We start from the raw sequence: 23,289 nt of genomic DNA, 5'->3' as shown, positions 1-23,289 counted from the left end.
AGAGAGAGAGAAACAGAAGGGGGAAAAAAAAGAGAAAAAAAAAAGTCTACACATGCAATCACAACAGCACCATGGCAACGGCAATAGCGCCAGCGACAAAACCCGATACGCCAAGGGAAAACGCAGATACAAAACTAGCTTTACTACTCGGGTTCGCCTTGTCGCGGACGCCCGTCTGGCCACTCGCGGTGGCAGTGCATTGCTGGGTGCCACAGGCGAATCCACTTGGACAGCAGTTTCCACCAGCGTCGGCGGGACAGCTATACCAGGCGCTGGGGCAAGAGCCAGAGCCAGAGCCAGTAGTCGTAGTGGTGGGAGCGACGATGACGACGCCGTTTGAGCTGAGGACCGTGCCGGTGGGCAGGACGCACGAGGAACCGGTGGTCTGGCAGTCGCGGCCGACGCGGCAGCAGCCAGAGGGGTAGTAGGCGCTGCAGACGTAGAAGCCCTTGGGACAGACGTCAGCGGTTGAGGCTGGGATGGCGGTGGTGGTGGCGGAGCCGCTGGTCGGGCGCACGGGGGCGTCGGGCGCGCGCGTGCTGGTCGAGGGGTCGTCGCCTAGACATGAGGCGCCGGTTGCGCAGGTGCGGCCGTTCATGCAGCAGCCGCCGCCGAGGGAGGCCGGGCACGAGAACCAGCCTGTGGAGCATGTGTAGGCGGATTTGGACGAGGAGAGTGTTGGTGCGGGGGTGGTGCTTGAAGGAGGAGGAGGAGCCGCGGTTGATGTTGGAGGGGGAGGGGTGGCTGAAGAAGTAGAAGAAGTAGATGAAGAAGACGGAGGAGGAGGTTGGACGTATGTTGTTGATGTACTTTGCAAGATACCTGTGTCTGAGTTAGAATCTCCGCCTAAACTGATATCAATATCAATATCTTTAGACTTACACCCAACGCCCTGGCACTTGAACCCGGGCAGACAGCATCCACCGTTTGGCGCATCCGGACAACTTGTATATCCGCTGGCCTCGTCGCAGCTCGCGCTGCCCGCGCACGTCTGGCCCTTGGGACAGCACCCCACGTTGCCCGCATCCGAGCTGCCGGACGTCTTTATGCAGTTACTTCCGGTTCCGCAGCAGACGTCCGGCGCCCCAATCGCCTCGCAGCTGCTCGTTCCATCTGGGCATTTGAACTGGCGGCCCAGCAGCACATCTCGCACATGCATGCGCGCCAGCCAGTCGGATTGCGCTATGGGCCGCAAAGGCGACAACACGGCTTGCACTGTGAGATTGCTCCACGAGTCTGCGTCCCATCTGCGCGCTGGTTGTTGCTGTGAATCCGAGGCGAATATCCAGTTGTCGAGCATAAACATTTCCCCCTCGTCCAGGCTCATTTTCTTCACCCCAATCGGCTTCTCATACTGCAGTCTCTTTTGGAGGTCCAGGCCGCGCTTCACGCGTATCTCGTCCTCGGGAAAGTACTTTAGGTGCTTGGGGACATTGTGCGGCCATTGTTGCGGGTGCGATTCGGCTTCGGCGGCATTCACGGCGGGGGCTGCGCAGAGGGCAATGATGGCGGGCGGTAACGAGAGCAGGTGAGGCAGATGCATTGTTTCGCGGTCAGAGTGTGTTTGGTACAGATGCCCTAGAATATGGGAAGAAGCATGGTAGACTCGTCGAGGGGCGTGCTACGCGTGCGGTGTATGGTTGGAGGTGGCTGGTGGGACCGTTGCAGATGCGGAATTGGCGAGGCTGGTATGCGCTGGCGCCTCACCGCCAATAGCGACTCAAGGAGCATGGCCTTGCGCGAATAATACATTAGGATAGTGTGCTGCGGCCGACGGGTACTGTAGATCAGCATGGCGCGTGAAATTCGGTTGCGTGGAGGGGACACCGCTGCTAGACGTCATAGTGGTTTGGGGCCTGCATGTCTGTTGTTCCGCTGGTTCCGAATCGACTTTCCGCACCATGACGGAGCCTCGACCAAGTGCAAGGCCCTCTCGGACCCCCGAGTCAATCTGGCTCAAGTCTTTGACAAGGCTCGAGAACTAGGTGCTATTCATGGTACATTGTCAATCACATCACAATGTCTTGCAAGCTCATCATCAAACAATCATCTCATTGAACTCCGTAAACGATACCCATATCGGGAAACCATGAACATCATATCCCAGTGCTGAAAGCACCTTTTCATATGACCCCTTGGTCACTCCCACAGATCCCCATACATGTCGATTGCTGTACCCCCCATGTGTCGAGTACTCGGGCTGCCCGACCAGAAACTATGCCTGCAGACCCTTTCTGGCCTTGTGCTCGCTCATCCGCGCGTTCTTGAGCATAGCCACCCACACCAAGCAAGGAACAAGCGCACAAGTTCCGAAGATGACCATTACCTTTTGGGCGTCGGCAAAGGCGCGCACTACAGCCTCACGCTCGGTACTGCCCCATGCTGATCCCAGTTGAGCGTTGAGATCACCGTAAAGCTGAGCTACAGTGGCTGGCGACGCCTCGGGGAGATACTCTGCAATCTTTCGCGGCACAATCTGGGCCCACATGGTTGCGCTGATGGACTGACCAATGGCACCACCGACAGCAGTGATAACGTTGAGGAGTGCAATGCTGACGGCCAGGTCCTCGTGTGGCACCGCGATCATGATGGCGACTTGTTCGACATTGTAAAGCATCGCGCTCGCCATTGCGCCAAAGACTTCGATCAGGATAAGAACCGCAATGTTGCTGCCGGGCGTACGGAGATGGATTAGCAGGCCAGTCATGAGAAGCTGGGCAGGGACTGCGACGATGGCTCCCCACTTGTACGTATCAGTGTACTTCATCGCAAAACTAACGATGATGGCCCAGGTGCACGAGACAATGTTGAAGATGTTGGTGATGTAGCCTGCCTTTGAAACCGAAAGCTGGAAGACGACCTGGAGGTAGGATGAGTACATCATGCGGTAGGAGCTGTTCGCCCGAGTCAGTATAGTCCTGTGTTGAGGCAGACGATGCAGCTTACTAGAAGGCGATCCATGAATTGCCACCGAGCAAGCAGGCGGCGATAACGCTACGGTTCTTCATGAGGTAGAATGGGAAGAACGACTTGCGGGCGTAGAAGCGCTCCCAGACCACAAAGAGACCCAGGAGGATGGCGCCAAAGACAATCATGCAGATGACCATGGGTGAAGCGAAGCGATCCGTCTGGTATGCTGCAAGTGGGAACGGGAGAAGGAGAAGCGAGAAACCGCCGCAGACGAGAAAGAGTCCAACCACTAGAGTTGTTAGCACAGTCAACACATCCTTGAACAGGACAAGTACTCACCGTCAAACTCGATGCACCAGTGCTTGATGCTCTCCGTCAGGCTCCTACCGCTCTTCTCGGGCTTGAGAACGCCAAGTTTCTTCGCGCGCCTACCCATGAGCCAGAAGACAGCCCAGAAGGAGAGCGAGAAGGCCGGAGTCAGGATGGTGAATGTTCCATAGCCCCAGCGCCAGCCACCGTGCTTGAGGAAGGTCTCACCCAACTTGGGTCCAGCCTAAGTGAGGAAAGAGTATTAGCATGTGCGTTGGACAATGCAGCAATCAAAGACTTACAAAAGTATTGACGACATAGGGTAGTCCCGTGAAACCCATCCAGATGAGGCGATTCTTCATGAGCGAGGTATCGGCGATGAAGATGTTGAAGACGTAATCGACACCATTCATACCAGTCCAGTAGATGACCTGAGCAGCGCAGAAGGTCTGCACATTCTGGCAGATGGCCATGAGAATCAACGCTAGAAGACATGTTAGCCCCAGTGTACCGAGAGAAAAGGGGCCGGACTGAGAAGTACATACAGATGATGATGCAGGCAAGGCAGACCAAGAATCCCTGGGGGCGTCCGACGAGATCAATGAACTTGGCCAGTGGCAGCTTGGAGACACCCCCGACGATGTTGGCCACGATATCAGTCATGGCAGTCAGACCGTGCTTCATGAAGGTCGACGTGACGTAGGGCTTCCAAGTGAAATTCGCCTGCTGCTGGAGGGAGTTGATGAAGGAGATGAGCATGATGCTACAGCAGTATGTCAGTACCTGTCTCAGTGGCGATGTCGAGTTGGAAAAGGAGTACTTACGCGCCATAGGCAACAATCAGCCAGTTCTTGGTCCAGACGACAGTGACAGCCTCCATCTCAGCGGGGCCCTTGGGCTGCTCCATGTCGATCTTGTTGGGACCGGTGGCGGTATGCATGGTTGTCTCGCTGCCATATCTGCCAGAGCTACTCTGTTTCGCACTGCCACCGATGGCGTCGTCGATGTTGGCGAACTCGCGCTGCTCACCCAGCCTCATACCGGCCAGTTTCTCCATTTGCGGTGCGTATCCGCTCGCCATAGTTAGCTGTTCACTTAAGCAGCGAGTGCTTGAGCTTCTGTGGTGGAAGCAAGTGGTGGAAGCAAGTGGTGGAAGCAAGTGGTGGAAGCAAGTGGTGGAAGCAAAGTACTGGATGATATGTACCTTTTGATCACAGTAGCTGTGAGTAGCTGTGAGTAGCTGCGAGTAGCTGTGAGTAGCTGCGAGTAGCTGCGAGTAGCTGTGAGTAGCCGTGAGTAGCTGTGAGTAGCCGTGAGTAGCTGTGAGTAGCTGTAAGTAGCTGTGAGTAGCCGTGAGCAGAGTAAAGGTCGAAGCAGGACACGCAGTTGAAATAGCTTTGTGAGGTGTGGATCCCGCAGTGGAGCGCGCCTTGCTAGCGGCCGTGAAATAGAAAAGAAAGAAGCAGCAGCGGCGGCGGCAGCGGCGCGGGCTAGCCTACAAACGCCCACTCCCTCTCTCTCTCTCGCTGCCCGTGTCAACAGTGAACGGTGAGAAGCCTTACCCCAGGGCGTTCACCGAGCCAAGCCAAACACATGACGGGCTCCTTCCCCCCTCCCCCCCCCCTTTCACGCTCACATGGCACACGGTGCTGGGACCAAAGGATAACGGCTACCCCGCTTTTGGCCCCTCCCCCCCCCCTTGAGGTACGCTCACGTCCGTAGCCGTGTGTGTGTGTATGTGTACTTCGATATTACCCAAGTATTTTTGATAGGAAAAAAAAAGAAAAAGAAAAAAGTGGTTCTACAGACCTTGTGCACATGAGTCGAAGGTCTTGCCAGTCAGTCAGTCAGTCAGTCAGTCAGTCAGTCAGTCAGTCAGTCTGTCTTCGAGTACATCGAGTCTGGCATGTGCTAGGAAATAACACAAGTACAGTACTATCTGCCAGACAAGACAGGCGCAAAGCAAAGCAAAGCAAAAAAAAAGTTCTCGAACGGGTATGCACTCGAGAAAGAAAGACAAACTCCCAAAACAAAACAAAAAAAAACAAAAAACACTCGACAACGTCCAGTAACATGGTTGACCGGAAAAAATATGCCATGGGTCCTCGAGTTGGGCGCTCGAGTCTTACTCTACCAAGTAACACAAACATCTGCTGTGCGCGTGGCTACATGTTACAAAAGGACCACCACTTATCCCAGACAGTCGGAACCCCCTTACCATCAACCACCGTCTGGCGCCCCAAAAAAAATTCTCATCAGGACAATGTTGATAATACCCCTCATACTGTTGAATGCGAACGCCTCACTGCCATGCCCCAAGAATCTCAGCACCATCATCGCCAACGCCAAAAGCCCCCCCCCTTCTCAACCATGTCCTCAGACAATTAAACTACGAAGTCTGTAGACTGACTTGTTCCACACCCCTCGATACCTCTTCCTCCGCTGTCTTGGGCGCAGGTCCATCTTGTCCCTTCTCAGCACCCTCGACACCACCGGCAGCTTTCTTCGCCTTCTTGCGCTCTTTCTCGGCCTTCTTAGCTGCAGCCTTCTTGGCCTTTTCTTCCTTTGCCTTGCGGGCCTCTTCACCTCCAAACTGCTCTCGCCATTCCTGCTCCTTTTCGGGCTTAATCTGGCTGAACAGGTAACCGGCGGTACCAATCTTGTGGCCGACGGGTAGTGAACGTGCTCCCCAAGTGTCCGGAATAATGAGGAACTCTGCGTTGAGCTGTGAAAGGATAGAATCAGTTGTATCAGGCCTGTCGCACAGTTAGCCATGTGTCCCATAGTGTGAGTACTGCAATCTCGTGTAGCCGTGTACAAAGGCCTCGTGCCACATTGAATGGCCTATGTCTGTGTGTGCACAGTGAACGCGTCGACAATGACAAACAGACCGCACAGACAGCTGGCAAGAATTAGACTTACATGTATGGCTGAATCAAACTGGCGAGAAGATGGATCTGACTCAGCGCCAGCCCAACGACAGCAGCACATCGCTCTGGCTGCTCAGTGGCCAGCTTGTTGTCCAGGCGGTTGTCTTGCAGAAGCAAGTTACCCAAGCTCGAGACGTGTAACACAGTGGCCAGACCAGCACGGATCTTGACATCCTCCAGCTCTGCAATGTACGTCTTCAACAGGTCATTGACCTTCTTCTTGTGCTCGGTAAAGTAGGCGTCGTCGAACTTGGTGTAATCAGGAACAACCGAATCATAAATCTTTGCGTTGTTGACAAACTTGATGACGCGGTTGATGAAGTTGCCAAGGTTCTTGAGAAGTTCGTTGTTGTTGGCAGCAATGAAGCCGTCCCATTCAAACTCGGTGTCGCCGGTTTCGGGGCGGTGCGAGAGGAGGTAGTAGCGCCACACATCGGATGGGATGCCAGTCTCCTTGGCGTTGTTGCCGAATACACCAATGTTTCTCGACTTTGAGAACTTGCCCTTTTCGTAGTTCAAGTACTCGGTTGTCGAGATGGTGTTGAGCATGGTCCACTTGTCCTTGGTGCCAATCTGCGAGCAGGGGAAAACGACCGTGTGGAAGGGCACGTTGTCCTTGCCCATGAACTGGTAGAGCTTGACTTGCTCGGGGTTATGCCACCACTGCTTCCAGTCCTCGGTGTAGGTTGCTGTGATGGACACGTAACCTATGCAGGCGTCAAACCACACATACATGACCTTGTCTTCGTAACCCTAGTTTGGTCAGTGCGAGTCGTCAGTCTTGTAGAATCCATCGTACCTCGAGCGGTACCGCGGTACCCCACTTCAAGTCTCGTGTGATACCACGCGGCCGCAAACCCTCCTTGAGCCAGGACGAAGTAATCTGAACACCATTCGAACTCCAATTGCCCTCTTTGCTCGCCTTCTTGAACCACTCCTCCTCCAGCGGCTGCAGCTTGTCCAGGCAGAGGTATACGTGCTTGGTCTCGCGCGGAACCGGTGTTGCGCCGTCGAGCTTGCATCGTGGGTTCTTCAGTTCAAGAGGGTCGAGGAGATGTCCGCACTTGTCACATTGGTCACCACGTGCGTCGTCGTATGCGCACAGCGGACATGTTCCCTCGACGAATCGATCGGCAAGGAAGCTCTTGTGCGTCTCACAGTAAGGTTGTGTTGTAGTTTGCTCCTCGAGGTAACCGTTCTTGTACAGCTTTGTGAAGATGTCTTGTGCAATGTCCGTCTGCTGCTGTGTGGGCGTGCGTCCAAAGTGGTCAAACGAGATGTTGAACCACTTGTAGACCTCGCTATGCAGCGCATAGTACTTGTCGCAAAGCTCTTTTGGTGTCACCTTCTCCTCGATGGCCTTGGTCTCTGTGGCTGTTCCATACTCGTCTGTACCGCAAATGTATAGCGTGTTGTATCCTCTTGCGCGCGAGAAGCGGGCAAAGACATCGGCGGAGAGAACGGATCCGACAATGTTGCCCAGATGTGGGACGTTGTTGACATAGGGAAGGGCGCTGGTGATGAGCACATTGCGCTCGCCCTCGACGGGGAGAATCTTCTTGGCTGGCTCAGCCATGGGAGGTGGTGTACTTGGAGAAGGTGTCAGTGTGAACTTGTGCTGGGAGTGAAGACAACGCCTGTTCGTACTGCTGTGTGGCTACCAAGGAAATACTGGACTAGACGCAGGAAGATGCGAGTCGGTTCAGCGCGCCGGTTTCAGATTGTATGCGCTTTGGCCGTGTTTCGTTTGAGTTTCTGAGTCAAGCGTGAACTATCGGAAGCCCGATGTGTGGTGTAGCTGCCCCGCCAATCCAAACCTAACCCCGCCGGCCACGCGAACGCCACAGAAAAAGCCCGAGCCCCAAGTAAGTCCGCTCTCCGCTAGGCGAGGGTCGATGAAGCGAGATCAGAGTACGAAGACAACTGCTGATCCCAGGCCCCTCCACGCTGCGTAGACTGCCTTGCAGATGTGAAAAGGCATTGTGTCGACAGACTTCACACAAGGCCACCCCAACTGTCTCTGAACCCACCCTGGCTGCATTCCGTGGATAGTACATGCAGTAGAGCAAATCTTGCACCACGACTATCATTTGCAAGGAACCTGTTTAGATGCAGATACAAGCAACCTCCCTGTCCGTTGATTAACCACACCGCCATGGCCCAACCACACTCGGACACCTCGGACCCCTTCGACACTCTCCTGACCCTGGAAGACACGCTGTACACAGCCGCCTACGACCTGGGTGTCTCGGACGGGGCGCACGCGGGGCGCATTGAAGGGCGAATCTTTGGCCTCGAGAAAGGCTTCGAAAAGTTTGCTGCATTGGGAGAGCTGCATGGACGAAGCGTAGTATGGGGCTCGAGGCTTCCCAGCAGCAGTGAAGGGGCCAAAGCAGAGAAGGAGGAAGATCCAGTGCATGGAGAAATAACAGGAACCGCGAAGATACCGCCGCTACCCAAGAATGAAAGACTCAAGAACAATACTACATTGCTGCATTCTCTGACGGATCCCGAGACTTTTGATACCGCAAACACCGAGGAAGCGGTAGCCGACTTTGACGATCGGTTGAAGCGTGCTGGAGCCAAGGCCAAGGTAATCGAGCGTATCGTTGGAGAGGCGGATGTTGCTGCGTCTTCTTCAAAGTCACCAGAGGGTTCGCCGGCGGGAGCAAAGACCAAGGGCCCGGTGCGTGTCACGGGACAGGCAAAGAAGGGCAGCGGGAACAAGGGCGACGGCAGCATGGAGGATTTCGCAGGGTCAAAGCTGCTGATATGAAGTCTTGACCGCCGCAGCACATATCAAGGGTCGACGGTGCATCCGCATCCGCAGCATGGCTGGACCGATAGGCTGAGAAAGAGAATCCGTGGGGCCGCTGCCGCCCAGACCGCCACATGGCGGCGCCATCCGCACGTCGTACCATGCGCCTCACACCCGAGCGAGAGTATCGAGTAGCGAGTATCGAGTATCGAGGATCCAAGGAAAGGGCGAGGGACTCTGGCGTGTGGAAACAAAAATAACGAGTCAAGCCCAGCTGGCTTCGAATTACTTGGCTATCCTAGAAGGCACCAGGGCGACTACCCACGTCTTAGCCCACACTACACCGTGCTAATGACATACGAGATGAAAAAAGAAGTTAAAAAAGGGTCCATCGTAACTAAAAGGATATTGAGAAAGGTGTCAAATCTGAAGTGTGCCGCAAGTCTCTCGCTTTCCCCCCTGTTTTCGTGCTAGACGATGCACTGGTATCAAAAAATTCCAAGCCACCCTCTTCCCCCACGCCTCTCCTTCACACCCACGCCTCAGATGGCATCCAGCATGGGGACGGGCATGCGTGACTCCATGCGTGGTGGCGGAGGGCCCATGGACTTGCCCCCGTTACTGTCGACGCGACTATGGTTCGGGAAATCCTAGTACCCGTTCATCGTCATGCGCTGGCTGCTCCTGCTGAGCTCACGGTCCGCGGCGGGTGAAATGGGGCGCGACGAGTGGCCGCCGTGGGCGCTGCTCTCCTTGAGTGCAAGCAGCTGCTTGGCACGGAAGGATTCGTAGTGGATTTGTGCCGTCGTCTCGATCAGGTCTTGCAGGTGCGTGCGTGTGAGGAAGTTGCGGAGGTAGACGAATTCGCAGTGGTTCTCGTCCTCGACTGCGGCGGCGTGTTAGCACGTGTTGTCCAGATAACTGCAGCATCCCTCACCATTGATGATTCCCCACTTGTTCTGGCGGCCGCGGACGTTTTTGCCGTTAACAACAACCGTCCTCTCCGAGCCCACAACGGCAAAGGGCAAGAGCTCCTATCTGCGTGTCAGTCGTTGCCCAGCCCCCCTCGAAACTCGCTCGTGTGCCCCAAACATACCTTGATGGCCTGCTTTGCCTGCACTTCCTCGCTGTCGTCCTCCTCGTTGTCGTACGGGTACATGCGCAGGTTGTGGAACTGGAACTCCTCCTTTATCCGGTGCTTGAACTCGGCACGCTCCTCCAGCGTCAGGCTGTCGCTCTTGGCAATGACGGGCACCACGTTGACAAACTCGCTCAGCTTCTTGAGCACGACAATGTCAATGGGCTTGAGCGCGTGGCCCGAGGGCTGGATGAAGAACAGGCAGCAGTGGATGCGCGTGTCCTGAAGGTAGCGCTCACGCTGGGCCGTGAGCTCCTTGCGCAGGTAGGCGCTGTGCTGGTCCTTGATGTACTTGACAATGGGGTCCCAGCAGCGCTCGTTGTTGATCAGGTCGCCGTAGCCGGGCGTGTCGACAATGTTGAGGCGCAGACGCACGCCGTTTTCCTCGATGATGTGTGAGACGGGCGAGATGGTCGTCGTGCTGCGCACCTCCTCGTCGGGCTGGAAGCGGCCCTTGCTGTCCATGAGGTGCGAGGCAAAGAGCGTGTTGATGAGCGTCGACTTGCCCAAGCCCGTCTGGCCTGAGTGATACGCCTGTCAGCTGCGAGTCTTTGGGGGAGGGGGCCGTGGGCATGCCGAGCTTACCGACGCAGATGACATTGAACTGGAAGCCCCTCTTGATCGATTTGCGCTCGATCTGCTTGGTGATGCTGTCGAAACCGACATAGCTGTCGGGGAAGATGGGCTGCGACTGGTTCTGGTACGCGGCAGCCATTGTGGGCGGTGTCGGCCTCGGCGGCAGATGGGTGGGCAGGAAGAGATGGGGGGGCTTGGTTTGGGGTGGGTGAGGGAGAGTAGCAGGAGGTAGCGTGGTTCGGCTTGGGGGAGGAGTAAATAGTCAGGGTCGCTGCGCTGGCGACTTTGTCGCCGAGAGATGCAGGCGCGGGAAAGGGGTCGGCCTGGGAAGCGAAAGCGCGCTAGTGGGAGGGCGGTAAGGCGCGACTGCACGCTCGGACCGTGTGGCCGCGAGGGCAGACGGCGACGGTGCGCCGCCAATTTGCAACTCCATCGTCGCCCGCCCGCCCGACATCGCCCATTGCCCGTTGCCCGTTGCCAAATGGCCCTCGCCGCCCGCCCCCTCCCGCCCTTGTGGCACGCCCTGCTGCCCGCCCTCAATCCTGCTCCCGTGCGCCCGCTCTGGAATGCGCCGCTGCTGCAGCGCCTCGCCCTGCCCTCGCTGTCGCTGCCCGCACTCCCCTCGCTCGCCGATATCTGGGATGGCATCCTCAATGCGGTGCCCAAGAAGAAGACGTCATACCGCAAGAAGCGCCAACGCTTCATGGCCGGCAAGGGACTCAAGGACATTACATCGCTGAACCGCTGCTCGGCATGCGGCCGGGTCAAGCGCCTGCACATATTATGCCCGTACTGCGTCGATGGTAAGTGGTGGTGGCTGCTCGCGACATGGACACTGGCACACAGCTGACAGCCGCCGCCAGCAATCAAAACCAACATCTTTGGCCAGCTCAATTGGGCCATCCGTCGACCCACCGATAAGCAGGCCAAGCAATGGGCACGTGAAAGGCGACAAGAGGCCCAGAGAATGCGCACCGTGGCGCCCGATCCACGCAAGGAAAAGGAAGAGCAGATTCTCAAGCAGAATGGCTGGAAAAGATGATGGCCATGGCGATGATGATGTATGCAGCCTGCGCATGAGCGTGCAATGGGCACCGAGGATTCTTGTACATTGAAAATGTAACAACACATGGCATTAGACTGGCGGCGTACGACATACACGAGACACACATATGAAGATCGACCAAGCGATCCGCGGTCACCGCGCACCAAGACTCTATTATACCCCCGCCCGTCCAAGACGTTGCAGACGAACATGGTGTCTTAGCAGTATACGCCTCCGCAATGCAAACTACTACTTCCTCTCGCTGATTCCGAGCCCACTCTCTACCCGCGATGGCTGACTTACAGTGCTTTCTCTTCTCGAAGCACCGCCCTTGCCCTCTGCCGCCTCGCGCTCGAGAAAGTCCTGCCATAGCTCAGCCAGCGACTCCTTGTTACTCGAGCTGCTGGCCATGAGCATGGGGTCGTTTACTGCCGAGCCTAGTGACGGCGTCGACGGCGTTCGCCGGAAAGGTGAAAGCGGGATGCGGAGGTTGGCCGCGCTGGTTGCTGTGCCTGGACGCGCGAGACCCGCCTGTTCTTTTTGCTCTGCAATCCACGTCAGGTTATCTCGAGTCAGTCGTCAGGAGAAAAAAAAACTGACCATCTGTCCATCCTAATAGAGCAGAAATCAATTGCAGCGCCTCAAACTTCTTGGGGTCGCTACGGTCTATGCTCAGAAAATGCAAAAAGTAATTCGTGATGATTTGCCGGTCGACATTGTCCTCTGGCCTCCCCTTCTTCAAGATGCGCAGCGCTTTGGTGAGATGCTCGTTCAGCGTGACTGCCTCGTGCCGCAGCTTGCCAATGAGCAGGTTCTTCTCTTTGACTTCCTTTTCAAAGGGCAGCGCTCGCTCAAGCTCTTTTTGCGTCGACTCGAGTGTTGCTTTGGCGCTATTTGCAGCAGATTCTGCCGCCTGCACCTGTTTGCGGAGCTCGTTGATCTGCGATTCGTACGTCTCGACAGACTTTTTGAGCTCGGCTTTTCGCACTGCAGCCTGTCAGACGGCAAACGCGGGGCTTGACATGAGCAGCACTTACAGTTTTGCACCTCCTGCAGCGCCTTTTGCAGGCCTTCTACAGCCTGGCTGTTGGTGTCTCTGTCCCTAGCAGCCTTTTCATACTCGTCTCTCATCGACTCGAGCTGCTCTCGTAGTTCCGCCTCCTTCTCGGCAATGTTCTCGCGTAATGATCGCTCGTTCATGGCCAGCACCTCCCAGTCCTGCATGGCCTGTTTTGCATTCTCAAATTCCTCCTTGGCATATGCCTCGCGAGAGATGAGCTCATCGCGCTCTTTGATCCAGTTTTGTTGCGACAGTGTGGCCCGGCTGCGCAGCGTTTCAATCTCTGATGCCTGTGCGTCCTTTTCTTGCCGTAGCTTTGCAAGCTCTTCTGTAAGGGTGTTGTTATGTTCCTGTAGTTCGCGGTTCTGTTCTTCGAGCTCGGCGACTTGCGACTCGAACTCTTCAATGCGGGCCTGCGACTTGTCAGCGGCCTCTACAAATAATTGCTGCGACACAGCAACCGCGGCGGGCACTGACGGCATCAGCCTTGAGTCGGTCACCCAGACTTGTCTTGATCGTGTTGACCCTGCCGAGCAGGTTCTTGTACTGCGTCTCAAAGTGCTCCTTGCCCTCGTTCGCCTCGTCCAGCTCCTCTCTCAAGCTTCGAATCTCCTCCTCGTAGTGGGCCTCTGATCCGTCGGCTGCGCCCGTGCCCTGCTTGCTCTGGAAGCCCTCCAGACTCTTGCGCAGCTCCGTGACTTCATGGCGTAGCGCATCGCGCTCCTTTGCTATCGCATCGAGGCGGGCGCTGGTGTCTGAGGTAGGCGGCGGGGATGGAGAGAGGCCTTGATGCGAGCGTGAGCGTGCTAGTCCCAGAGCAATGGCAGAAGAAATGCTGTGGTGTGGAGTACCGTTTGTGTGTATCGTCGGGGACAGCGGCGGCTGCTCGTCGTCTACATCGTCGGCGTCTGGGTCTGCAGCATGGGCGGCGGGCTTCTGCGTTATGTCGTCTTAGTACCAATTTACACGCAGGCATCCAAGAGGCCAAGCATACATGCTGCTCCTCCTCGTGCTCCTCCTCGGAATCGTCTTCATGGTCGTCTGCCGCCGTCTTTGCGTGGCCGCCATTTGCTTTTCCGGCCTCGTCCGCCTTGTTCGCATTGGCGGCCGCCTTCTTCTTGTTCTTCTTCTTCTGCGACTTAGATGCGGTTCCTGTGCCCGCCCGTCAGCCTGTCGCTCCACGTTGCCTCACCACCACTCGCGACTGGGATGCGGAGTTGACCAGCACCTCCGAGAGCTGCAGCCTCACCTACCACTTTGTTGAACCGGATCCGACGTGGCTGGCGCAGACATTTTGGGAGACGCGGTATGCAATCGCTACCTCATCAAGAAGATTAATCCCTGGGACCTCGGAGAGAACAGATAAGCCGCGTTACCAGGAAGCATTCGTTGGATGTCTTGACTTGGCAATTCGTGTCCCGTTCTATGCTTTGCTTCGGCCCGTGTGGCGGTACGTCACTAGCCACACTTCACCTACCATTCCCACGGCACCCGCCAAACTTTCTCCTCTTTTGCCCTCAGCTCATGCTTATTCCCCGTCCTCCATCTGCAGCTTGACACATCGACGTCTTGACTCTGCGATAACAAGCCCATCCATTGCGCTTCTCCTTTTCACACGGCTTTCTGATCCCACACAACCCACAGACCAAGCTGCACGCGCGTTCGCGGGGTAAATGAGGGCAAGGGCATTGAAACATACAGGATTCGGCATCAGATATTAGCCCGGCCCGTCGACGCCTGAGAAGATGAAGTACTATAAGCCTCTCTTCTTTTCAGCAGCCACCGTCATCTACGCTTCGTTTGCCTTTCGCGTCCTCCGCATAGGGCTGCTTCCAAGAATGATACACCAGAAGCGAGAAGCAAGAAAACACTAAAGACACTTTAAGTTCAGGACGCACTAAGCTATTTTTCTTGGTCCATGAAATCACGGAGTCATGTGGATATGAAGTCTCAACGTCAGATTCCACAGCGTCGGCATAATCGCTCTTTATGAAGTATCGAATATATTAATCAAATACGCCTTGTTGAAACACGGCTTACACACCCAGCCTCGAAGAACCTCCTACACAATATATATACTTTGCACGCACAAAGACCGATACGGAAGCAACGAGATTGTTTTACCGACTAGGGAACTCAGCACTGTTCAGGTTTATACTACCAAATTGTCAAAAAGAGAATACTACAATCTATTGCAGAGATATGCTTTCAATGCAGGAAACGAACAATGCAAGGCACTTCACGAGGATTATTTATCACTACAAAGCACTTGTAAGTGGCGATACATGGCAGGAAGCAACTTGATTGGTTCGATAGGATATGACGGAACGAGAAAGGCAACATCTGAAAGACGCGTACACAGGCCGCGTACAGTCTGCTGGCTACTCGATTAGTAAATCTCTCAAACGCTACGTTTCCGGTACCCCCACAGATCTGAGCCTTGATCACAAATATGTTGACAACAACAAGTTCTTTTTTCCTGTCGGCACGTGTACCGTCAGTTGAACCCTGACGTTGCCGCAACCTACTCGGTTCCCCGCGTTGGGGCCGTTCCGGCAACTACCCTCGCAGATTATGACAACCCTGTACTCAGGGAACTCATCTGTCCGAATATATGCCGTCCCGAGTACATATGCAACGGATATCACGATACACAAGAGTGTGAGTTCTTAGCTAAATAAGAAAAAGATCGACTTGCTGCTCTCGTCCTTTCCGTCCGGCTTATCTAGTTTTCTTGATCATTGAGCAATTGTTGCATAGAGCGCGTGGCATACATAAAGGCACACAATAGATAACCATTATTTTCATTAGAAACATGGCGACTACTAATACTGCTGCGAGCGACAATGCATTCAATCAAAATGGCAGCAATGGCACAAACGGCACGTCTTACTCCAACGGCACATCCCACACAAATGGAGCATCTTACGCAAACGGTACAAAATCAAAAACCCTTCCGATTGTGATAGCAGGGGGCGGCTGCGTCGGTCTTTTCCTGGCTCTTCTTCTGGCTGAATCCAACATCCCCAACAAAGTAATCGTCATTGAGCCCGAGCAGCCCGATCCAAACTCTACACGAGCAATGGCTCATCAGCCACCCACTTATCCCATCTTCTCAAAAGTCCAAGGTTTGCTACCAGAATTACTCGAGACGGGAAGTTTGGCCTCTGGGTTGTGCTTTAGAACCAGCGTGCAGAACGGGAGCAAGGTGATTGCCGGAAAAACATTTGATAATTCAGGAGAGGGCATGAAGGGAAAGGGCCAGTTATTATTGGCACAGGGCAAGTTTCAGCAAGTGTTAATGAAGAGACTGGCTGCGTTGGGCGAGAAAGCAGACGTTCGGCTTGGATTGAGCGTTACTGAACTGCGGCCGTCCCCGACCAGTGTCGATGTCAAGACGACACCTACGCCTTCGTCGTCGCGCTTCGGAATCGAATGGATAGAAGCAGCCTATCTCATCGACGCATCTGGCGCGCACTCCACCATCCGAAAGCAGCTTGACATCAAACTCGAGGGCGAAACCCTTGCCGCCCAACTCGTAGCCACGGATCTCTACTTCGACTTCCACGCCCATGGCTTCCACGACGCGAACTTCATCATTGATCCCCAGAACTACGGCCTCATTGCCCGCATCAACCACGCGACAGAATCCAAGCCCGCCCTGTGGCGTGTCTCGTATGGCGTGCCTCTCAGCGCAACGGAAGAGGACATCAAAAAGGAAGTTGACGTAAAACTCTGCGGCATGCTCCCCAACAAAGGCAGAAATGCAAACGGAGACATTGCCTATGAAGTCACCCAAATCGCACCATATAAAGCACAGCAACGGCTGGCCCAGACCCTGTACCACGTCTCGTCGCACGCATGTCTCATCGGCGACGCCGCACACCTCACGAACCCGTACGCAGGCCTCGGTCTCGCCTCGGGCATGGCGGACGCGGCGTCCCTCGCGCAAGTGCTTGTCCACATCCTAACGGGCAGTGCGCTAAACGGTGAGAAGCTGCTGAAAGCGTGGTCCGAGGCGCGCCGCCAGCACTTCCTAGCCGTCATCGACAAGCCATCTCGTATGGCGTACCAGCGCGTCAAGACGGACGTGAGCACTGAGGAAAAGATACTCGAGCTCATGACAAAAGACCCGCTTGTGGCGGCGCTCAAAAGCGGTATGCCGGTTCAGCCCCCGAGTCTGGAGACCAGCGTCGAGGACTTGGAGGGTTGGTAGTGGTGATGTGCTTGGCATGTTGAGAGAGATACATGTGATATTGTTGCTGTGATGGCAGAGTGTACATACAAATATACACATTTCACAGAATAATGCTTGCTGGCTATTCGCTTCGAGTTTGAACTGGGAAACTACTTGTTAGCTCTCGTCTGTGGTGTACGTGAGCTCTAGATAATCAAAATCCCGGCATTTTCCTAGCTCTTTGTGTGTCTGCATTGCCTGACGTGAACTTTTCCTTCTTCTTCTTCTTCTTCTTCTTCTTGTTCTACCACCACTGCAAAATTCATCATTACATTAAACATTAAGCTATTTTTCTTTCTTCTTTTTCCTCGGTTCCAGTCGCAAGCGGCATCAAGCCGCGTACCAATCCTCTGTATGGCAAACGCCTCTGGGCAGAACCTCATCTTCAAGCACTGAATCCATAAACTGCGACCAAAGCTCCGTATGCTTGGTGCAATCCTGCAGCGCTTTTGCACGGCGGTCTTTCAGCGGCACAGGCGGGGGTTCCGCCGACGGCGCAGAATGCCTAATCATTTTCCTGTAGGCTAGCTGCGCCAGCGCCGCGGCATCCTGGTCGGGTGTGAAGTACTCGAGGTAATCTTGAAGCTGGGCCACGGGATTACTTTCGGGATAGCCCTCGACGCGGCCGGTTGAATGCTGGCTCCACAAGCACAGCACAGTGTGGAGCTGCATGCCCTGCACAACGCGGCGCCACTCGTAGTAGATCTGAGGGCGCTGCAGCAGCGATTGAATGACGTTGCTGTGGATCCAGTGCGAAGCCGTGAGGCCCTGTTTCTCCATGTGGTGCGCGAGATGGTTGCAGCGCTCAGTCCAGTCGGAACTGAAATGGCAGCAGAAGCCACAGCCCCAGCCTGTGCGCGTCATGCGGCTCCGTTTGGCGGATAGGACGTGGGATTTCCGGTTCCATTTGGTGGAGCCGCTGCAGGGCGCGCAGCGATGCGACTGCACGTGGTGGCCTGTAAAGTCTTTTTCGAGAAAGTATATGGCGGGACAGAGATCGCATTGGAACATCTCCGGACGCTCTTGATACGTTTCTTCGTGGCGCTTCCAGTCGGCCTTTTCGACAAAGGGCTTCTTGCAGCTGGTGCAGAAGTACCTGTGCTCTTTACTGCATGTCCTGGGTTGCTTGTTCGCTGAAACACAGGTCTTGAAGTAATCCCTCTCTTGCGCAGCTGGTTTCTTGGCTGCTCGTCGCTTTGCAGGCACGGAACTAGGTTCTTCGGCTGGACTCGACATGTTCGACGACTGGGACAAAGATCTGCGGCTCAGTAGCTGCTTTGTCTGCAAAACATGTTGATCTGGGAATCCATTGGATGCGCGGGACCAGCCCGAAGCAGACGATGCGACCGAGTCGCGCAGTGATGTTTCTGAAAACCCGCTGTTGCGTGAAGAACGGAAGCTTGGGGTTGCTGATGAGAAACTCGAGACGGAAAGGTGGTGCGAGTGAGCATAAGGTTGAATCGTGATATCTACGCTTGGCCAATAGCTGGAGTAACCGTCATTATCGCCTATACCAGGGTTAGCTCTATAGATATCCATACACGTCAAGGGTCCCTGTTCATAGTATACCTGCTGAACTCTGCTCGTAACCATGCATTTGAAGTGGCTGATTGTCCAAGTGCAGCCATCTAGGCTGCATATCCCCGAACGAATTACCTTCACGGCCATTCGCCATATCAAACGTGTATTGCGAGCCAGCGCTGAAGTCTTGGTAGCTGTTCATTATATAAGTACAGCAAGTCGGAGGCGGACCAAAAGAAAAGAAAACAATTATGTCGATGTGTGGATGAAAATTTTAAACACTAGAAAGCGGCCTACATCATTCCAAAGGACCTGCATCGCTGGTCATATAGTCGCACGCAGGAAATCGTCTCTGAGGCTGAGAAGCCACCCTACGGATGGATTTGCGCTGTCAGAGCTGTGGCTGCGCAGTTCACCTGAAACGCGGCTAACACCGATGACATCTGCTCTGCGGGCAGCCCGTGTTTCGAAACGATCCACCCCGAGGTTTTGCCGTCGTGTTGATTGGTCGATGAGGCTGTACGATACGGAAACATGCATACTTGCATGCTCGCCGCAGACGCGGTGGTTCTCACCGGTTGGGATGGAGTTAGGCGATGCGATTACGATTGGTGGCGGAACAGAAGGCTGAAACGCAACCAGCGAAAAGGCAGCCATCGCCAAGGATCGGATCTGGGCTTATATAAGCATAGCATCAGGTGAACCTCTGCAGTTCTAGTCGCCACGTCTTCATTCATCCATTTGCCTAGAGCGGCAGGGTACACCTGCGGTACGCTCAGTGCTGTTACTCAGTTGGAGAGAAGACCTGAAAAACTTTAGGCGTCCTGGATCCAAGGTCAAGTCTCGACCCTTGAAGCATCAGTAGCCTTGGGGGTGGAACATCAATCCGATCGTGCATACGAGGACCACATTGGCAATTCTCTTCAGCCACCTCCGAATTCTTCTTAACCCACGCCGGTGATGTCCAGTTTTATGCCCAGCTCGATCTTCTTGCTCATCCCCAGTCACTCCCGGATGATGACTCATGTGCTGTGATACTTCTTCAGGGTTATTGTTCTCCGATGGAGCATCCAAGGACTCGTCTTCGAACCGATCATTACTTGACTCGTTCTCCGGGGTGCAATGAGCGCCATCAAAGTCGGCAAAGTAATCCGTGTGCAAATCAAAAGAAGCTTCAGAAGGGGTCCGTATGGATGCCATCGTGGAAAAGGAGGAGCTGCATGAGTATGTCATTTTGATGGTGTCTGTGTAGTAACCAGATAGGCTGAGGTGCGGTTTGAGTTGGGAGTTCCAGTGCGGATGGAGATGGGTTGGGGTTGTGATTTCAAATCGGAGTCGAGGGGGTTTTGTGTTGAATTCTTTTCGTGCTCGCTAGGAATGCACCAGTGAATGTGCTGGTAAATCAGAGCTGCCACTGTGCCACGACATCAACACATGCTGCAAATTACTCCAATAAGCCATGGGTTCGTGCTCGCTAGGTTCTCCAATGAAGGGCTCCATTGGATAAGGCTTGACGGTCACTGGAGACCCACAAACTGTGGCTCATGCTATGAGGCTTGCATCATTGGTCCCAAACCAAACACTCATCAAACTCGACACCAGCCAGCTGGTGGTCATGTTCCCAATTTTGGTGCAGTTGAAAGCATTTTAAGCACTGCTAAGTATTTCAAGGCTGAAGTGATGCAGATTCAAGCGCAACATTCGATACCCAAAACTCACTGCAGCAGGAAATACGTTTTGGCTTTCAGCGAGCCAGGGGGGATTTTCCCGTTAATGCAGGGCAGAAGATAGGGCAACGCTTTTGAGTGTTTCGAAAGACCATCTTCATTCTGCCTTTATGATTAACATAGTGCGCCCAAGCCAGGTTTTGGATTTTCTGGTTTGCTCTCATTACCTTTCAATTTGCAAAGGCCAATCAATCCCAGGTCGGCTTATCGTAACTCGGACGAATTGATGGGGGGTTGAATCTGCTATTTGAGCTTGTAATCGTCAATGCTCAAATTTTATAGGCCTCGGGAACTGGCAAGAGATCGTCAAGTCGATTGCCTATGGCGGCCATTTGCTCGTCCCATGCATGGATACGATTCTGCAGGAAAGCAGTCCAGTTCCGAATTTCTTGTAACTGTAGACCCACCAGAGCGGAGCGAAGCGCTGATTGAGTCTCGTCTGACAGCTCGGAGTGTTCAAAGTTCAGACTCTTGATCGCACCATGATGCACCTTGATTTCGATACCAACATTGTCTACAAGACCAAAGGTCAAGCTAAAAGCTGGGGTCTGTGCCCACATCCATTCTTCAGTCTATGGTTATCAGTATCAAGATTGAAGAATTGCACAGAGTATAACGCACCTGCAGTTCATCGTAACCCTTACGGATATCTGGGATCTCCAAAAAATCGTCACCAACGGTTTGTACTATGCTCGGCGTTCCCAGTTCGGCATACATAAGGGCAAACTCTTCTTGTAGGCGGGACTGGAATGCCTTGACGTCCAAACCGATGTTTGACACAGGAGAACTGACGCTTTCCACGCCCTGGGCTCGGATAAAGTTCTTGGCTGGAGACCGCAGGTAATGCGGTATGATGTGCAGATTCGGAGAGCTCAGCAGAGTTGTTGCATGATGAAGAGCACGCTGGCGTGTGAGCTTGTACGCTGAACCGGAGACCTTGAGAGGGCGAGGGAGTATTCCATCCTGTATAGTATATGGTGTACGATGGGTATCATTGGGGTCAGACGCTCGTCTCTCATTGCCTTGATCGAGAACAATATCATGTCGTTCGTTGACTCTGGCGCGTTCGACGCCCAGCTTGCGCAATGCGCGAACAACCATTTCGGCATGCTTGTCGCGTGTAAAGTCAGCGCGCGGGCATGTTATGCTCCAATTGAGGTTGCCTTCATCGTGGAAAACAGTGCCTCCTCCTGAGCGGCGGCGGACAAGCTGGACGGTACCAATGCCTGGGGGCTCGCTATCCTTGAGGTCGTGTGCTCCACGAGCAGCATTGAGAATACCCAGGTTCACCTCAGACCATGGGTTCTGGTTACGTCCAATGACAACGCAAGGCCGGTTCACATACAGAAAGAGAATCGTGCTGTCAGCAGGGCTCCTGCGCAGGATGTGGTCCTCGATGGAGAGGTTGAGGTACGGGTCATTGCTGGTCGAGACGTAGCTTTGCAGCTTGTTGGCTGGGTCGGCGAGTGTTTCGGTGAAGGTCGAGGAGAAGGCACGGCGCGTGATAGAGCATTGTTGGAAGCCATGAAGGGTGCGGTGAGGTTGAAGATGAAGAAGCGTATGGCTGGCAGAAGTTGCTGATACCTTGGCGGTCGCGATTGAGAAGAAGCCTCGGCAAGGCATAGGCATGAGACGAGCTGGACGCACGTGTTTGGATAGAATGTTGTGGGCGTAACAAACAGCGTTGCCCCTCGACGGCGCCATGATCATGGTGGGGGAGTACGATGTGGAACGGAGAGATGTGAAGGGAGTCCCCGCCGCCGGATGCCCGAACAACCAGCACTTGGAAGGCTGAATTTTGCAGCTCCAATTAGCAAGTTTCAGAGACGCCCTGCTCAATTATCGTCGCGCTTCCGAAGCCGTGGCCTCTGAATATTCATGTGTTTCCGTCAATAGGTCGCAGCCTTGGCAGACTAACCCTGAGGTCAGAGCTTCTTGTTGCCAGCCAGCCTGCCGCTCCCGTTGCCTCTTCCTCCTCCTCCTCCTCCGCAATCGCCACCACAGCCAACATCAATTACATGGCACGCGTGCATGGCCACATTCCATCCTTTGGAAATGGCTCTGATGTTGCATACGCGTCCCAGGAATCGTGAAGCCGCCCTGCGTTGTCGCCGACGCGTATGAGCTGGCATGCCCATTGCATTGCCATCATCGCATTGTACTGTAGCAATCAAGGCTAACACTTGCGCAGTCCAACCTTACACTGAAGATCGGGCGTTTCACACTCGTTGTCCTCGCACAGCGTTTGTGGGTTCAGCAGCTCGGGTCCCCCCTCTCATTTTCCGATGATTAGCTGCTGAACAAAGGCAACACCCAAGAACAACGCCTTGCGGACATCGGCCGGCTGCAGTTGCTTTGCAACTGTCGGACGCCTGGTTCGTAATGCCATGAGTCTCTCTGGCGTCCTTACCCTGTCGGTGCATCCTCTTCTTTTCTGTCTCTTTGGGCAGTTGAGCATAGACGGGCGTACGGCATAGGTGGGATCGACGTTCTTTTTCAACTCATACATGATTCATATCCTCGTGCTACAATGTGTCGCCCTCCGAAATTCGTATCTTGATATGGTTGCCCAACATGCATGCAAAAACGCCATACACCAACATCATGGAAGCACTCAAATCTGGTCTTCCTAGTGCGTTGGAATGGGCTAGCCAAAGCAATAACCAAAAGTCCTATCAGCAACCTAACGAGGTATGTTGAGAGCATAGACTGCAGGCTTTATCTTCATTCACGATGATACAAAGCTCCATGTCAGCAGCAACAGGGATGCAAATATGTGGTACCGGTCCAAAAGGTCCACTATCAACAGTTTGCAGCAGGAGAAATAACCAGCCACTGGTCACTTTTTGCTTCCTATACCATACCAAAAATGGGATACTGCCCTGCAAGCGCGGCAGCCACTTTCATCATAAGCCATCACCTCATCTCCTTCGCAGCTTTGCAACCCTTCACATTTGACAGCTTATAAATGTTCACAGCTTATCTGATCGGTAGCATCGAATTTCGATTTATAGTGGTGCACAACCCTTCCTGTTGGGCTGCAAGGACTTGCGTGTCTAGGACGGACAAATACGATAC

General features: G+C 54.2%; 11 protein-coding genes across 11 annotated transcripts; 3 read left to right on the top strand and 8 right to left on the bottom strand.

The window, feature by feature from the left end:
• Nucleotides 1-58: 58 nt before the first annotated feature.
• On the bottom strand, nt 59-1,543 carry SETTUDRAFT_85020 (uncharacterized protein; the record flags this gene model as incomplete). The annotated part of the gene is made up of 2 exons (XM_008022183.1): nt 59-503; nt 669-1,543. The coding sequence occupies 2 exons, from the start codon at nt 1,541-1,543 to the stop codon at nt 59-61; spliced, it is 1,320 nt and encodes a 439-aa protein (XP_008020374.1).
• A 672-nt stretch (nt 1,544-2,215) lies between these two features.
• SETTUDRAFT_84837 (uncharacterized protein) lies at nt 2,216-4,126 on the bottom strand (the record flags this gene model as incomplete). Its single annotated transcript, XM_008022169.1, has 6 exons — nt 2,216-2,894; nt 2,947-3,199; nt 3,250-3,463; nt 3,522-3,703; nt 3,765-3,982; nt 4,044-4,126. 6 exons carry the CDS (start codon nt 4,124-4,126, stop codon nt 2,216-2,218), a joined length of 1,629 nt encoding a protein of 542 aa, XP_008020360.1.
• Nucleotides 4,127-5,432: 1,306 nt separating this feature from the next.
• Nucleotides 5,433-7,850, bottom strand: SETTUDRAFT_162712 (uncharacterized protein). Its single transcript, XM_008022950.1, has 4 exons — nt 7,797-7,850; nt 6,949-7,738; nt 6,142-6,902; nt 5,433-5,975 (listed from the first exon to the last, which is right to left on the bottom strand). Exons 2-4 carry the CDS (start codon nt 7,723-7,725, stop codon nt 5,609-5,611), a joined length of 1,905 nt encoding a protein of 634 aa, XP_008021141.1. The 5' UTR covers nt 7,726-7,738; nt 7,797-7,850; the 3' UTR covers nt 5,433-5,608.
• A 454-nt stretch (nt 7,851-8,304) lies between these two features.
• On the top strand, nt 8,305-8,925 carry SETTUDRAFT_86100 (uncharacterized protein; the record flags this gene model as incomplete). The annotated part of the gene is made up of 1 exon (XM_008022251.1): nt 8,305-8,925. The coding sequence occupies one exon, from the start codon at nt 8,305-8,307 to the stop codon at nt 8,923-8,925; it is 621 nt and encodes a 206-aa protein (XP_008020442.1).
• A 274-nt stretch (nt 8,926-9,199) lies between these two features.
• SETTUDRAFT_162710 (uncharacterized protein) lies at nt 9,200-10,787 on the bottom strand. The gene is made up of 4 exons (XM_008022949.1): nt 10,631-10,787; nt 10,004-10,566; nt 9,845-9,941; nt 9,200-9,793 (listed from the first exon to the last, which is right to left on the bottom strand). The coding sequence occupies exons 1-4, from the start codon at nt 10,758-10,760 to the stop codon at nt 9,558-9,560; spliced, it is 1,026 nt and encodes a 341-aa protein (XP_008021140.1). The 5' UTR covers nt 10,761-10,787; the 3' UTR covers nt 9,200-9,557.
• Nucleotides 10,788-11,102: 315 nt separating this feature from the next.
• Nucleotides 11,103-11,663, top strand: SETTUDRAFT_86324 (uncharacterized protein; the record flags this gene model as incomplete). The annotated part of the gene is made up of 2 exons (XM_008022268.1): nt 11,103-11,424; nt 11,485-11,663. The coding sequence occupies 2 exons, from the start codon at nt 11,103-11,105 to the stop codon at nt 11,661-11,663; spliced, it is 501 nt and encodes a 166-aa protein (XP_008020459.1).
• A 252-nt stretch (nt 11,664-11,915) lies between these two features.
• Nucleotides 11,916-14,019, bottom strand: SETTUDRAFT_153238 (uncharacterized protein; the record flags this gene model as incomplete). Its single annotated transcript, XM_008022948.1, has 6 exons — nt 11,916-12,211; nt 12,267-12,653; nt 12,704-13,139; nt 13,204-13,662; nt 13,721-13,878; nt 13,980-14,019. 6 exons carry the CDS (start codon nt 14,017-14,019, stop codon nt 11,916-11,918), a joined length of 1,776 nt encoding a protein of 591 aa, XP_008021139.1.
• Nucleotides 14,020-15,792: 1,773 nt separating this feature from the next.
• Nucleotides 15,793-17,026, top strand: SETTUDRAFT_162709 (uncharacterized protein). Its single transcript, XM_008022947.1, has one exon. The coding sequence runs from the start codon at nt 15,809-15,811 to the stop codon at nt 16,940-16,942; it is 1,134 nt and encodes a 377-aa protein (XP_008021138.1). The 5' UTR covers nt 15,793-15,808; the 3' UTR covers nt 16,943-17,026.
• A 53-nt stretch (nt 17,027-17,079) lies between these two features.
• Nucleotides 17,080-18,775, bottom strand: SETTUDRAFT_162708 (uncharacterized protein). The gene is made up of 2 exons (XM_008022946.1): nt 18,533-18,775; nt 17,080-18,471 (listed from the first exon to the last, which is right to left on the bottom strand). Exons 1-2 carry the CDS (start codon nt 18,684-18,686, stop codon nt 17,294-17,296), a joined length of 1,332 nt encoding a protein of 443 aa, XP_008021137.1. The 5' UTR covers nt 18,687-18,775; the 3' UTR covers nt 17,080-17,293.
• Nucleotides 18,776-19,342: 567 nt separating this feature from the next.
• On the bottom strand, nt 19,343-19,684 carry SETTUDRAFT_30742 (uncharacterized protein; the record flags this gene model as incomplete). Its single annotated transcript, XM_008022067.1, has 1 exon — nt 19,343-19,684. The coding sequence occupies one exon, from the start codon at nt 19,682-19,684 to the stop codon at nt 19,343-19,345; it is 342 nt and encodes a 113-aa protein (XP_008020258.1).
• A 796-nt stretch (nt 19,685-20,480) lies between these two features.
• On the bottom strand, nt 20,481-21,834 carry SETTUDRAFT_84775 (uncharacterized protein; the record flags this gene model as incomplete). The annotated part of the gene is made up of 2 exons (XM_008022167.1): nt 20,481-20,783; nt 20,833-21,834. The coding sequence occupies 2 exons, from the start codon at nt 21,832-21,834 to the stop codon at nt 20,481-20,483; spliced, it is 1,305 nt and encodes a 434-aa protein (XP_008020358.1).
• Between the last annotated feature and the right edge of the window lie 1,455 nt (nt 21,835-23,289).

The sequence above is a fragment of the Exserohilum turcica genome (assembly GCF_000359705.1).
Source record: "Exserohilum turcica Et28A unplaced genomic scaffold SETTUscaffold_1, whole genome shotgun sequence".
In the NCBI taxonomy this organism is placed as follows: domain Eukaryota; kingdom Fungi; phylum Ascomycota; class Dothideomycetes; order Pleosporales; family Pleosporaceae; genus Exserohilum; species Exserohilum turcicum.
Note: the sequence above shows the minus strand (reverse complement) of the source record. Positions and strands in the feature narration are given on the sequence as shown.

Excerpts from the sequence above, each read along its gene's own strand:
- SETTUDRAFT_162708 (XM_008022946.1), bottom strand. The coding sequence starts at position 18,686 with ATGAACAGCTACCAAGACTTCAGCGCTGGCTCGCAATACACGTTTGAT. Across the intron at positions 18,472-18,532 it reads TTACGAGCAGAGTTCAGCAG|GCGATAATGACGGTTACTCC; the intron begins GTATACTATGAA and ends ACCCTGGTATAG.
- SETTUDRAFT_162709 (XM_008022947.1), top strand. The coding sequence starts at position 15,809 with ATGGCTCATCAGCCACCCACTTATCCCATCTTCTCAAAAGTCCAAGGT.
- SETTUDRAFT_162712 (XM_008022950.1), bottom strand. The coding sequence starts at position 7,725 with ATGGCTGAGCCAGCCAAGAAGATTCTCCCCGTCGAGGGCGAGCGCAAT. Across the intron at positions 6,903-6,948 it reads GTACCGCGGTACCGCTCGAG|GGTTACGAAGACAAGGTCAT; the intron begins GTACGATGGATT and ends TGACCAAACTAG. Across the intron at positions 5,976-6,141 it reads AGTTTGATTCAGCCATACAT|GCCTGATACAACTGATTCTA; the intron begins GTAAGTCTAATT and ends ACTGTGCGACAG.
- SETTUDRAFT_162710 (XM_008022949.1), bottom strand. The coding sequence starts at position 10,760 with ATGGCTGCCGCGTACCAGAACCAGTCGCAGCCCATCTTCCCCGACAGC. Across the intron at positions 10,567-10,630 it reads GTTCAATGTCATCTGCGTCG|GCCAGACGGGCTTGGGCAAG; the intron begins GTAAGCTCGGCA and ends CGTATCACTCAG. Across the intron at positions 9,794-9,844 it reads CAAGTGGGGAATCATCAATG|TCGAGGACGAGAACCACTGC; the intron begins GTGAGGGATGCT and ends ACGCCGCCGCAG.